General features: G+C 47.0%; 1 protein-coding gene across 1 annotated transcript in view; it reads left to right on the top strand.

Moving 5' to 3' along the window:
* Positions 1-13,956, top strand: part of Cbp80 (Nuclear cap-binding protein subunit 1) — an 82,717-nt gene that overhangs the window by 15,984 nt on the left and 52,777 nt on the right. The window contains exons 10-12 of the mRNA XM_065443531.1: positions 195-410; positions 5,143-5,240; positions 8,814-8,877. Of these exons, the coding sequence (XP_065299603.1) occupies positions 195-410; positions 5,143-5,240; positions 8,814-8,877 (378 nt within the window). The remainder of the gene's footprint in view (positions 1-194; positions 411-5,142; positions 5,241-8,813; positions 8,878-13,956) is intronic.

A 13,956-nucleotide genomic window follows, 5' to 3' on the forward strand; every position in this document is an offset into this window, starting at 1 on the left:
AAGGCGAAGTTTGAAAGCAAGAGAGCGATATCCATCTAGCTTTTGTGCTTCACCTCTTGTCATTATGTAATACCAGCTTTCCTGTTCCCAAGCCATGCTCTAGGAGACATTATACACTGTAGCACTCTTGTGATCATTATACTTTAGTATTGTGTAGGTTTATTGGTCTGGCTTGACCTGTCTGTGTTCCACAGGGGCTCGACTGTCTCTGGGCACAAGTGTCAAAGCTGCGCTCTGAGAAATGGGTAGAACGGCACCTGGTGCGACCCTACCTTGCCTTTGATGGTGTTCTGTGTGAGGCCCTCCAGCACAATCTGCCCAGCCTGGCCCCACCACCACACCAGCCACAGTACATCTACCCCTTCCCAACAGTGGTATTCCGGCTCTTCGACTACACTGACTGTCCTGAGGTGGGTTGTTTGTAAAAGATGCAAAGCAGTGCAGCCATAGGTCTTCTTTGTACATTGTTTGCTTCCTGACATGCGCATTCTTGTTGCTCTGGCAAACGCCAAGTAAATGAGGGTGACCTATCCAAGTGCTGTCTTTAAAGGGCCCCTCACCAGGCCACATTGCAAATTTCGGTTATACTCTGGAAGGTGTGTACCCTCTAGGGAGCGTTCCGCCGCAAGAATTTTTCAAATTAGTTCATTAATAGCCGAGATAGAAATATTTCAGGGCCGCAAACTCATGATTTCAGAAGACAAGCGCCACTGCCAAGAGAGACACCCTTTCCACTTGCACCATCTGGCCTCTGCAAGCGAAATTCCTTCCCTGCGTTCTCCCGTACCGGAGCTTGAAGATCGCGTGACGCATATGTCACGGGCCCCGCCTTAATTTTTTTTGCCTCGCCTTTTTTGTGGCGCGGCGCACTTACACTGACAGTGTTGCACGCAAGCGGTTGCGATAGTCTCGTTTTGTGCAGCGCACAATTTTGCTCGCTGTGCATGAGGGCACCTGACTAGCGGTGTAAGTCAGTGCTACGTGATTACTGAGGGAGACGCAAACGGATCATAGAGCATGACTGCGCGCTGGAACACAGTAGAAAATGACATAGTTTTGTTGTCTCTGTGCACAACGTGGGAACAAGCAGACCAAACGGAAATACATCTCTCTTGCTTCTGTGCGAAGTACAGTTGAATCCCGCTACAACGAAATTCACGGTGCCCGAAAAGAAATTCGTTCTCCCAGAACTTCGTTATCACAAAAGTTTGATATGGAACGCAGAAATAATTGCCCAAGCAGCAGCACTTGTTTCGGTTTCGATTTTGACCGCGAAAATTTCGTCGAAGCGGAAACGCTCACCAAAAATGGCTCGTTGTGCAGAGAAACTTAGGGCACTAATTTCTATGGGATACTGACGGGGAATTAAGAATTATTCGTTGTCCCGGAAATTTTGTTGTAGCGGTATTCGTTGTGGCGGGATTCAACTGTAAAACAAAAACATGCAGACATTTGGTTTGTGTGTTTTATTATTTCTCTAAACTTTAATTTGTCTATTGAAGCAACAGATTATACAAATAACAGATGTTGCCTTGAATGATTCTTGAAGTTTCGTCACAGCACATCACAGCAACGTCACAGCACAAACACATGTACGTAGGTGCACTAGCACGTATACATCGCCCTCCAGCTTGGAGCACGTCGCCCGCGAGGAGAAGGGCAAGTGACATTCGGTTAGAAATTACAGCTCTTTCTACGGTGCGTAGCAATGTAATACTTAGCAGACACAATCATTAGTGTGCATTATATGCACTGCGCTTGTCAGCTCAAAATGACCAGACCTGGTGAGGGGCCTTTTAAAGGGCAAATTGGCAGTCTTTTAATGTGCATGGATTTCAATGAAATTTGTTTCATGAGTTCTGGTTGCTTTTGTTTTCTGCACAAAAGCATGCATGTGCTCAGCTTCAGCAGCCTGCTTGGATGCCCAAGCTCACTAGCTATGGAATTCTGTCCTTTTACTAAAATTGAGTTCGTGTGTTTACTAGTATTGAGGTGGGATGCATTCCGATGGGGGCAGAGTACAAAAAGATGTGTTTTTTGGTGCCCCTTAAAGAAGTCGAGGTGATTTAAGTCCTTTTGCATTGTGCATTAGTTCCACCTATGGTAAATGAAAAATTAAATGTCAGTCGTTGAACCACTGTGATGGCATGCGGGAACATTGCTCGAAATGAACTGCAATGTTTTCACATGATGTTCAGCCATGTTAGTGGTTTCCATTTTGCATTAAAGGAATCTTTCTTGGCAGGATTTGCCTCTGCTTTTTCCCATGACTAAGCTAAGATTTTTTTGCTAACATGTGAATGGCATCATGAGTCTGAATACCTGACAGGCGAGAAACAAATATTTTAGGAACATGGTTGACAAAGTCAGTCCATGCGTAGAATTTACTGCCGTAATTCCTACCATTCAATTAATGCTGCTCATGCTGTAATGGAAAGCTGCAGTCTAATGCATTTTGCCTTTCCATGTGGATAAAGCTAATATATTCTGAAGGACTGTGGTGCACGCATCTCTCTCAACCAGCTGCTCAGGTAATTTCTGGAAACGGTGATGTAGTTGAGACAGATTCAGAAGAACTGTAGTGCATCCATCTCTTTAAACTGCGCTGCTTGGGTCATTTCTGGAAACAGTGATGTAGTTGAGAGGCAACAAAGGCTCATGAATGCTGCTAGCCTAAACCTTTATTTCTTACTTTGATTAACTCCATTCACAGGAAAAGCACTGCAGCTGGGTCAGGATCATTAAGCAAGGCCAGCAGCTTGTACAGAGCAAGACAATATATGTTTTTAAGAAATCCACTGGCATAAACCACAGCCAGTTGTGTTGGAACTAATTTACATCAGCTGTTCGAATCTAGAACAAACCATCTGTGATTGTCTCACTGCTGTCAACAAGCATGAATGGGTGAAAAAAAGCAAGAAAGAATGCTTGCCTGTTCTAAAGGTTTTGGGTTCCTAGGACATTGTGTGACATGTGCATCTGTTCATGACTGAACATGTCAGTGCAAGCTATGGCCATTCACTGGCAGCACGGGAATTTGTGCCAGCAAAATCAGCATAGTGTGACCTTCTAATTGTGTGTCACTGTATATGAGTAGAGCCAGTGTCTGATTTTTCTGACTCCCTAGAAACTGCAAGAATGTCAGAAAGATTGAGCAGTTAAAAAAAAAACAAATGCATGCCTTTTACTCTCCTCAAGAGCTCAAATCGTCACAGCTATGTCTGAAATTGCTCTGAAGGTCTGCCATTGCAATTCTTAGGTGTCTCAGTGCTCATACTATGACAGGAGATGGCGGGCTCATGCGTATATAATTAAGGAACACATACTTTGCCCCATGACGGTAACCCCTTTTCACTCTTGGTATGCTTCACTGCAATACATTGGATGTGCTTGACTGTGTAACAATACTGTATTGTGGCAAAGCTGACTATTGGGAACTGCAGGGTTTGTACATCTTTTTAAAAGCCCTGAAAGCCGTTAAATTGGCAAAAAGATATGCAAGGGCCCTTGAAACTCCTTGAAAACTAATGTGCTTAACCCTTTCGCCGTCGGACCTTTCTGGCCGTGACGCACCCCCAGTGTCGGCTTGGTTTCAGGGAACGAGCATAACAGGGAATGAACATAGCAATTCATTTTTGATTATGATTGGTATACAAATAACTTCGTCAATGCAATATGCACATTTCAGTGTTCTGTAGCTGTTGTTAGTAAACATCATTATCATCAGCAGCAGCCTGACTATAAAATCCGTTCAACATCCGAATCTGACAATGCGGAACCCTGTTCCTCGCATGCGACTCTGTCCGAGTCCAAATCCGAGCTCGGCTCGTATTCTGAATCAGAATTCAGCCACCGCTCCAATGAGCAGACGAAGGTCCCGCGCGCCGAGCCATCCGAAAGTAGCCGCGTGCAGGGAGGATGCGCTTTCAGTCGCCCGCACAACAGAGAGATGTGGGACGTTGCGTGATCAAGAAGACAGAGGGAGATGGAAAAAGGTTAAACAAAGTTCAAAGGGCTTTGCGTTTACTGCTGCGATTCGGAAGCGAGGGTGCAGCGAGAGAGCGAAAGCAGCAATCGAGTCACCCTTTTTGGAAAGGCAACGGCACATGCGCCTGAACTTGACGCGCCGTAGCAGGCACGCCAACAGAAGAAAAATAAAAACCTTCAAACCAGCGGAGATTGCAGAACTACTCTTGAACCCATAACCACACGCGCGCGACGCATGATCCAGCGAACGCGGAGCCACCGCGCCACTCAGCAAAGAGAAAGTGGGAGTGGCAGTTGCACCATACTCTTCAATACATGGACTGACACAGGTCGGAGCGAATATGCGAACTTGTAGAAAGAGTCAACAGATGACGTGGCCAATCCAGGAGCGCCAGCTTTCCGCTCAGGCGCGAAATTTTGAACGCACAATAGAGAACGTACCGGTACGTCCGTGACAGCGAAAGGGTTAAGATCTTTCAAAACGGGTTGTGGGAAACGTTTAAACATTCAAATTTCATGCTATGGACGCTATCAGGAATTGAACCTGCATATTTTCAGAGTGGTGCTAAGCGATGGGCATTGCGCCACCAACGAAAGGCTTGTTTTAATTGCCATAGCCATCTTGGAACCAGGCAAAGCTAGATCAAGTGATTAAGCTGTACCACTATCTTTGCTTTAAGCTCTATAGATGCCTGACTCAAAGTAAGTTTTGATCATTTGGCTGTAATGCGACGAGTATCTTTTGCTGAAGCCAAGCACTACTAACCATCATGCTAGAAGGCAATTTACATCATTACAACGTGAAAGCCAACTTTGAAAAGTTACCTGGAAAGCTTGAAGCATGTGTTCAACTCAGCAGCTGCTTAGCTGCAAAATTTTGCCCCCATCAAAATGCGGCCATTGCTGCTGGTATCAAATGCCGGTGTGCAAGCGTGCTTGTTATAACTTTTATGCTATTAAATCTGATATCATAGTGAGTGGATTGCAGTCTATGTACTTGCTGGAGACTGATATACCACGCTGTGTAAATGTCACATGCTGCTTGCTGGTAAGAGCATTCTGTTTGCTTTCTAATGTATATTTTTCTCAGAAGGTTCAGTTTCTGTGCATTTTACAGTTACATTTCCTAACGTTCAACCTGATGTGTACTCCTAGGGGCCCGTACTACCAGGCTCCCATTCAATTGAACGTTTCCTGGGTGAAGAGCAGCTGCGTCACATTCTCGAACGCAATTATACAGATCGCAAAGTCTGGTGAGCTGAACTTTTTGTTGTCCAAGCTTTAAGTGACACTATCCCTGCTGTGCGGTGGCTGTCAGCAGACAACGTGCTTTGTGTGCGTTTTGTTGTGCAGTATTTGGCTGCCAACATTAGAGCAAACTGTGGAAAAAGAAAGATATCTGTTTGCATCCTATCATTGGCATCTTTTTGTGTATTAAGAAATTTCACTGTCTATTACCTGCACATTACGATCAGATGCAAAACTGTAACCACATTCGCAGGCATTAGCAGCAGCTTACTGCAAAAGCCAGTGTCATCGCCATTGTCACTACGGTTAAACTTCAATATAATGAAATTCTTGATATAACGAAGTATTAAACTTTTCATAACCTCTTGTCCGAAGAACACCGTGTATTTAGAACCTCAATATAATGAAGTGTGTTTGTATGCCATTTCAGTATAATGAAATTTCACTGCTGCTGTAAAGGAATGCTGAGACAACAAATAGAAACTTTCGTGGATGCAGATGGTCAAATGATTGAATTACAAAGAGCTGTTTCCAAACACACCTCTCAAATTGCGTGCCACGCGACAAGAGCAGCTGCCATAGTGGAGCTGCATCATGTTCCATATAATGTCCAAGTATGATAAGATCCTATTGCGCCCTGTGCACTGTGTGCTTCAGGTGCGAGTGAAAGTGCAAGGGTGAGAGAAGAAAGATGATGGCTTTCTGAGTGCTGCCTTCCTGCGTGAGCAAAGGGAAAGAGGGGGAGGGGAGCAAGATTGCGGTAGTGCGATGAAGTGCTTTGCAAGGGGGTGGGGAGGCGGAGGGGGTTAAGTTGGTGCGCATCTCAACCGTGGCTAAGCATGGCTGTAAGCACGGGTGATTGCGTACGCAACTGCACACCTTGCTTTAGAGGTAATCTGCTGCGTATGCAGAGTGGGTGTGCCAAGACGGCATGGCACCATGTAAGCTACCTTACCGCACATCTAGCATTGGAGCTTGCGTAATCTCAAGTTTCAGTCACCCATTGGAGCGAGAGGCAGACGAGGTAGTTGCTCCCCACGGGCAACGCTATCAGCCGTGGGGACAGAGTGCATATAAAAGCATGGCTGGCTTCACTTAATTCGTACCGCTGAGATGTTGTCGACACATGTGGCAGGAAATTGTACCATTTGTTGCCGACTTCCAAATTTATCAAAATGAATTGTTGTCACATTCGAATTAGTTTTCTTTTATTGGCTGATAATTCGGTAAATTCTGTGGCCCCTTTGCATGTAAGAAAAATTGATTGCTGGCTGTACTTATTTGCATAAAAGATTGAATTTCAATAGAACGAAATTTCGGTATAATGAAGCAAATTGCCAATTTTACCGACTTCGTCATATTGAGGTTTAACTGTACAAGATGGCCACAAAACAAGTCTCTGCATAGGAAAGTGACGACGACACACTGCTTTCAGGTTTTAATTACGAATGCTCATTCAAAAGATATGCTATTTTGCATGCTAAGCTAGCGGTAGCAGAGTTGCATCACATGTTTTTGGTATGTCAGAGACTTCTCTACATCACAAGAACTGGCGAAATGGTTAGCATTGGCTTGAGCTAGCCTACCTTCTGGACTTCAGGGGAGTGGTTTAAAGGGGTGGAGACATAAAAATTTTTGTTCATGTGTTTGTTGATTCAAACGTTGCGTCATGCTTCAGGGAGCACGGTATGCACAGCGGGATTCATATATATCCGATAAATAATTTAATAATGGCATTATTATACCGAGCGATTTCGGTTTCGGTTTCTGGGCTCCGGGGATGCTATGACGTCACAGAGGAGGAAACGCAACATGGCTTGGTCACGTGGGCCACAAAAAATAGTGACGTAAAACTATGCTGCGTCGTCTGCTCGCACATAAGCGTGCTCTGCCAGCAGAGGTCAACAACTGGCGATTCGAATTGCATGTCGCGATTATTATAATAATTGCGAAGAGCGACAACAACGGTAAGAAAATATTGCGGCTTGTGAGAGTCGGTAATTCATTCCGAAGTGCCGTAAGCTTTAGCTTTGAAGTGAACCGGAAAAGGCCTAGCGACAATATCGGCGGCGCCGAACGATCAGAGGCGATGAAGCTGCCGTCGGTGCCAGAGTGACCACTCCTCGGTCACTGATTGACCGCTTTGCCGTACGGCTGCCGCTCAAATGGGTCCCACGCCCGTCCTCTCTACGGCAAGGAAATCTCGCCGTTTGCGAGCAAAACCGCCGTCGCACGAGGGCCCGCGAACGTCAAACGGCGTGCAGCGAGTTTCCGTGCCGGTAACGTGGACGGGCCCTCACAATGAGAAAGGCCAAGCGAATGAGAGACCGCTCCGAGCTGCCGAACTATGCGACTATGCGAGGAGAGAAGCGGACAACACGAACGCCGCATATCCTGGTCCCTTTCGAAGTCGGCCGGCTAGTGTTAGGCCCGTTCGCACGGCAACTCGCCGCACGCAGTTTGCAGTTCGCGGGCCGCCAAGCGGCATTCGTGTTGTCCACTTCTCTCCTCTTGTGTCCGTGTCTGCACGCCTTACCCTTTCTTTGCATTAAGAAAGGATTTCTATATGCCTGTAGCTCGGTCATAGTGGAGGCTATGCTCGGTCGCTCGGCTCATCAGGCTCCGTAATCGGCATTTCATCGCTACTCATATACATCACGTTTTTGTGCTAGTGTGCTATGACGTCAATATTTTCATTCCTCCTCTGTGACGTAGTAACTGCCGCGCTAGCGATGGGTCTCAACTACGAGAGGGAGTTTTTAATGGCTTTTTGGAGCTGAATTAAAATTATTTTGAAATGTTTGCAGCGTCCAATACCTCGTTCTGGGTGTCCTTGCATGCGGAAGCAGCCTACAACATGCTTTTTATAGTCTCGAAATTTGGTGTCCCAACCCCTTTAAGAAATGTCAGATGGCAAACGCAGTGGACAGCAAGGAGGGCATCATGTTTCTGTCCATAAACTGCAACAAGGAACTATCTGAGATTTACAGTTGACATTAAGCGTAAATAAATTTATATTCTGTGAAGGTAAATTCTACAGGTTTCATATTATACTTTTAATTGCCAGAATCAGAACCATGCTTTGCTTAAAAGTATAGTTTGGTGTACGTTAAGTCTGAGTACTTATTGTTGTTATTCTACTATGAACCCATAAATGTTCAAATCATTCAATACTGTAATATGAAGCTGTGGTCTGTTCGGAAGTTTTTTTCTTCCTCTGTATAAAGTGATCCACAGGATAATTCAGTCAATTTCAATAGTCCTGGCAAGGTCAGATTAACTAAAGTCAACTGTACTAGGTTATCTTCCTAATCACTACTGTGACATAGAGGTGTTTTTCATGACTTGCACAACACAAAGCATGTTGCTTTTAGTCAGAGGCATAGATAATATGTAAATAACATTGCACATCTGTTGTGGTTCACAGGTGAGGAACATATAAGGTGTTTTAGAGCAAAAGCTGGCGCTGCTTTAAATTTAGCCTATTGCCTAGCTTTCTTGCTATCTGTGCACTTTCTGCAAGTAGCTTGACCTGAATTGGCTCAGAGCTTTTTCTTTTTTATTTTTTTTTCTCTTAGCGCTGCACAGCTGCTGAGCTTCCAAGGCAAGCTCAAGGTGCCTCTGGAGTACATGATTGTGGAGGTGAGCAAATCGCATCTTCTTTTAGGATCATGCATTTTGCCCTGATTTATCAGGTTACGGCCGAATTAGTTGTGCAGAAATCTTCCAAGGTTACTCAAACATTTACCAACTTATTTTAAAAAATTATGTGCATTGTATGCTTACGGTATCTGAGATATCAGTGGACATCAACACACTTAATTCTGCCATTGTTATTGACAAAGCTGTCAGTTTTGCTACCGTTTCAATCATCTTGGGAACTCTCATCTGAATGCTTGAAGGTGTCGTGTTTCACAGCCTTTAAACCTTTAACCGGTAAAATCATCTACATTTAAGGCTCCTGCAAACCACTTCGCCTTTTCTATGAGCATGGGGCCATCAACAGTGATATTTGGGTAAGACTCTCCAAAAACCAGGTGTATGGGAACTTTTCAATCTTGTCTTGTGGTGGAACGCGCACTTGACCCGCTCCAGAACAGCAAGACTGCGCTGCCTTCATCTTCACGTCAGCTTTGTTCCACAGGGTTGCGTTTAGAGTGCTGCAAGGAATTCTGAACGCTTCTGCGACTGACGACGTTTCACAAGCTTCCACTTGTCAAATCAAGGGCGCCTTCATTGTGAAGTCGAAGTTATTCAGTTTCTTTTGTGTCCATGGCATCCACAGTTGACACAGTGCTGTGACAAAAGCGAAAATTACACTACGCTGCAAGAGAGACAACCGGACACAACCTCACTGCACGAAAGTGACTAGCCGACTGACCGCACCTGCTTTGTCCACCCTCCACTCTTTTGGTCACATGGCTTTCACCCTCGCAGCACCTGATGTCAGGCAGTCAGCCTTCGCAAGGCAACTTCCTCTGAATGCCACCCCCTTGTGCCACTCTCTTCCATCCTCCATGGTTCTCTCCCTAGAATGCTGTTTTTACCAAATTTCACCACCTCCCCAGTGGCAGTTGCCTTTGAGTAACAGAAACAGATCTTGAAGGCTATGCTTTTGGGGACTGCATGTCATAATGCTTGGAGAACCATGAGAATGCACTCGTTGTGCGTTGGATCCCAAGAACAGCGTCACTTGGTTCATTGTAAGCATACCCCTTTCTCCTCGCCGCATTCCTTTAGTTGTCGGTCTGTCTGAAAACATTGTTGCCACGTGTTACAACTTTAGAGCAGCACTGCAGACAAGCAGGCATGCTCACCAGTGCTGCATGACCTACCAAACCAACATGACGTCACTCCCCTTTTGTTCTGTGCACGCACAGCACACTAAAGTGTATCGCTTCTTGTGAAGAGAAAAGCACTTGGAGGGCTTCGCTGCGACGCAGCGTTCAATACCGTATTTACTCGCACAATGGATGCACTTTTCTTTCCCGAAATATATGCACAAGGTTGGGGGGGGGGGGGGGGGTGTTCATTATGTGGGGTAAAATTTTGAGCAATTTTTTTTCTGCGGCAACCTCAAAAAACTTCAGTTTTGCCCAAAATGCGAGCCATCGATTGCGATAGCAAATGTGCAGACAGCTACACGAAGTAAAGATAGTAGTTTTATCGGCCTTATAAACTTGCCGACATTCGCTTCAATGCAAACTGAGCGGCGAGAACATAGCACGCACAAAGGTATGAGCTGCCTTCGACTCGGCTCCCGACGCAGATTGCTTTGAAGGTAGGGCGCACCGCGGTTGCGCAATGCACAATTGCTGCAGGAGTAAACCCCCGCCCCCACTGCCTCCCCATCCTTTGGCGACATGCGCGCGACAGAAGATGGTGTGATTCCTTCCTGCTTTCCTCCCTTGTACGCGGGAGACTGAGCCGCAATCATCAGCAACCCTCGGACGCAGTTGTGTAATACACAGTTGCTGCCAGAGTACAACACCGCCGCCGTGCCCCATGGGGCCTTTTGCGCGACGGCGCGAGATTGAGCTGCGATCGTCAGCTTCCCTTGTGCACTTTCACTCACACCTACACCAGGCAGCGCGTGGCAGTGGCAAAAATGCCCCTGGAGTGTCCATATAATTATCACAATAAATGTAGGAGACACGGCGTCGGGCACAATTGCACCCGCCGGACACCATATCAAATGCTGAATTGTACTGTGTGTCTCCTATTTCACGGCAGCAAGTTAGGGTGTGATCATTATGCAAGAAAAAAAAACAACACTTCTTGATTGGAAAAGTGAGGGCTGCATTCATTACGCGAGTCTGTTTATTATGCGAGTAAATATGCTACATCAAATGTGCCGGTGAACGGGTGCTCGAAATACGCTTGCACCAGCTCTATACTTTTGTATGGGATATTCAAGGGATTTTGTAACTGTTCCATAGAGACAACAATTTTATATATGTGGGTTCCATATGTCTGGGATCGACCGTGTATCCAAAATTTGCAGTGGGGTTTTGGGAGGAGGGCCCTTGAACCTTTTGGGATGATGTGCATTCACCCGATTTGTAGACATGATGGCACGCAGAATTAGTATTTGGGTAAACAAAGGCACATTACATGATTTATTTTAGAATATTGATTTTTTCCTGAGGCTCTCAACAGTACTCGAACACTGTGTGGCAGTGCTTGAAGCTCTCTAGATGGAGGCCACGATTCTTGCACTGCAGGCCTGTAGCGACATTGTCCCTTTCTTCTAATGTGATCTCATCCAATGACTTTTGCTGACCATATGAAGGCAAAATATATTATCCATGGCCCTAAAATTATCTTCCGATTCCCTGAACTTGTGTGAATTTCATTCATAAAACATACATGCCGTCCTGTCAATGCTTCACGGCACAAATCATATGAAAATTCCTTCAAGCATAGAGGGAGGGGAAAGAAACAAAATGCCCTCATCTGGAGACATTGCCAAATGCGCTTATCAGTTGAGAAGAAGAAGCATGTGCTTGCTGCGGACGCGTCCGCGCCAGCTCTCGCTTTCTCGCCAATTTAAATGTGTCTTTTGCCCAGTTTTGTGCCTTTTCTACCCGGAATCAGATTCTTGAAGTACTTTTCTACCTAAGGAGACCACATTTCGGCAAGTGCGTGACATCTGTACTTTTTTACGAGTGATTTCATCCCTCGCCACCCCGCCTCGGGCTCTAAGCCTAACGGCGAGCACGGCCGCCGCCATTAACGCCCGTCTCGACTCCGACCAAGCCGTCGCCGACCCCAGACCTCCCCGCGCCCACCCCGGCGGTGGGGGCCTCCAGCGATCACAACAAACGAGCCTTCCACCCAAGAACGATCCTACAGCGATGGCATACGAAGTCAATGGCCAAGACATGAGCCCGGAAGACTTCACCGCAGACGCTGGGTGGACTATCGTGGCGCCGCGCCCGTCAGTAATCAAGACTGCGTTGAGCCAGCCCAACCTCGTTAACCACCAGCGAAAGGGAGGAAATAACAACGCAACCGCCTCAACAGCGAGAAACTCCTTGATCAAAGCAAGCAGAATGCCCGCGCTGCCCCAAGATGATATCAAAATCGTGATTCGCATACGTGGCGGTATCAACATAGCCAAGGTAGGCCAACTTACGGTCACCAAAGCAATTTGCATGGCTGCTTGCATCGAACCTAACGAGCGAAGCGAGGACACGATATGCCCCAATTTGAAGCAGAACATCATGGTGGTCAGCACACCGTCCGAGGCGAACGCAGCAAAATACCTCAGGATCCGCAGCATTTCCATAGGAGAGCAAACGTTTGAAACCACTGCATATAGGACGGCGCCGCACGAAACGTGCAAAGGCGTTATAAGAGGGGTTCCGCTAGATGAGACGCAGGACTCCATAAACCGCAAGATCGTCAACCCACGCAACCCGCTCGCTCTGGCGGCAAAGAGAATCAAGGAAACTGGCACGGTCATCATAGCCTTCGACGGCTTTCGAGTCCCGAACTATGTCAGATACGACAATGCCCTGATCAAGTGTTCTCTTTACCGCAAGCAGATCGCTATGTGCCATGTGTGCGGCAGACTCGGCCATCGTGCGGACGTGTGCCCCTCGCCCGACGACGCAATTTGCAAAGGCTGTGGACTAGCTAACCCTAACGCAGATCATGTGTGCACCTCGATCAAGTGTGCGCTCTGCGAGGGAAATCACGTCACGGCAAGCAAGGAATGCACGAGCCGCTTCCAACTCCCCTACGTCGTCCGAAGAAGACGAGTTGAAAGAAGAATCGCAGCAAACGCAAGTCAAAGCACCACGAGATCAGGAACAATCGCCCTGAGTCAGCACGACTTCCCGCCGCTCAAGAACGCCGAGTGTAGCACCATCAACGACAACGTGGCCGCCAACGCAGATGCTTGCTTATCCGGCGAGCGGGGCCGCTCGAGATCGAGGAACCGCGGTCGCCTGTCGTCACGATCACGAGGACGCTCCAGGAACCCAAGCCAGAGATCCTCGTCAAGGATACGATTCGCCCCCAGCCCACGAGTTGGCGGTGAGGATCGGTTGACGTGGGCCCAACGGGTTCAGCAGCACCAACAGGAGCGACAAGAACATCAGCACCAACAGCAGGCCGCCAGCCAGGTGAGTCCGATGGCACGGCCAGAGCAAGTAGAAATAGCTAATACGATTAAGAGACTAGAACACGAAAACAAAGAGTTAAGGCAAACAATCACGCAGCTCGTCGAGGAAATCAGACAACTCAAAACGCCACCACCCTCCGACTCTAATCAAACCGAAGCCCCATCAGAAGCCATGGTAGTAGAGGTACCGGTCGCGGAATCCACGCGTAATCCGCATAAGAGAAAAGCCGTGACAAACACACATCCATCGGGCACGGACAGTGACATTAAGGAAATCAAGGACCTGCTAGGCGGACTTGCAACTACCATCGCGTCAATGAAGGAAGGACAAGACAAACTTGCGACGACGGTAGGGACCCTCAAGGAAGGTTACGACAGGATAACATTACAAATCAATCACATGATGGAGACGATCAACATCCATGGGGCAAGGCTCAACGCGCTAGAAATGGCAGACCACCCGTCTGTGACGTCACAGTCTACTCGGGCGTTGCCGCTCGATAGACAAAGCAACAACGTGGCCTCACAAAGGCCACCGCACGCCAACAACAAAGATGGCTGTGCCAACTGAAACGTTTCGCCTTTGGCAA

This window comes from Dermacentor albipictus, chromosome 1, assembly GCF_038994185.2.
Source record: "Dermacentor albipictus isolate Rhodes 1998 colony chromosome 1, USDA_Dalb.pri_finalv2, whole genome shotgun sequence".
In the NCBI taxonomy this organism is placed as follows: Eukaryota; Metazoa; Arthropoda; class Arachnida; order Ixodida; family Ixodidae; genus Dermacentor; species Dermacentor albipictus.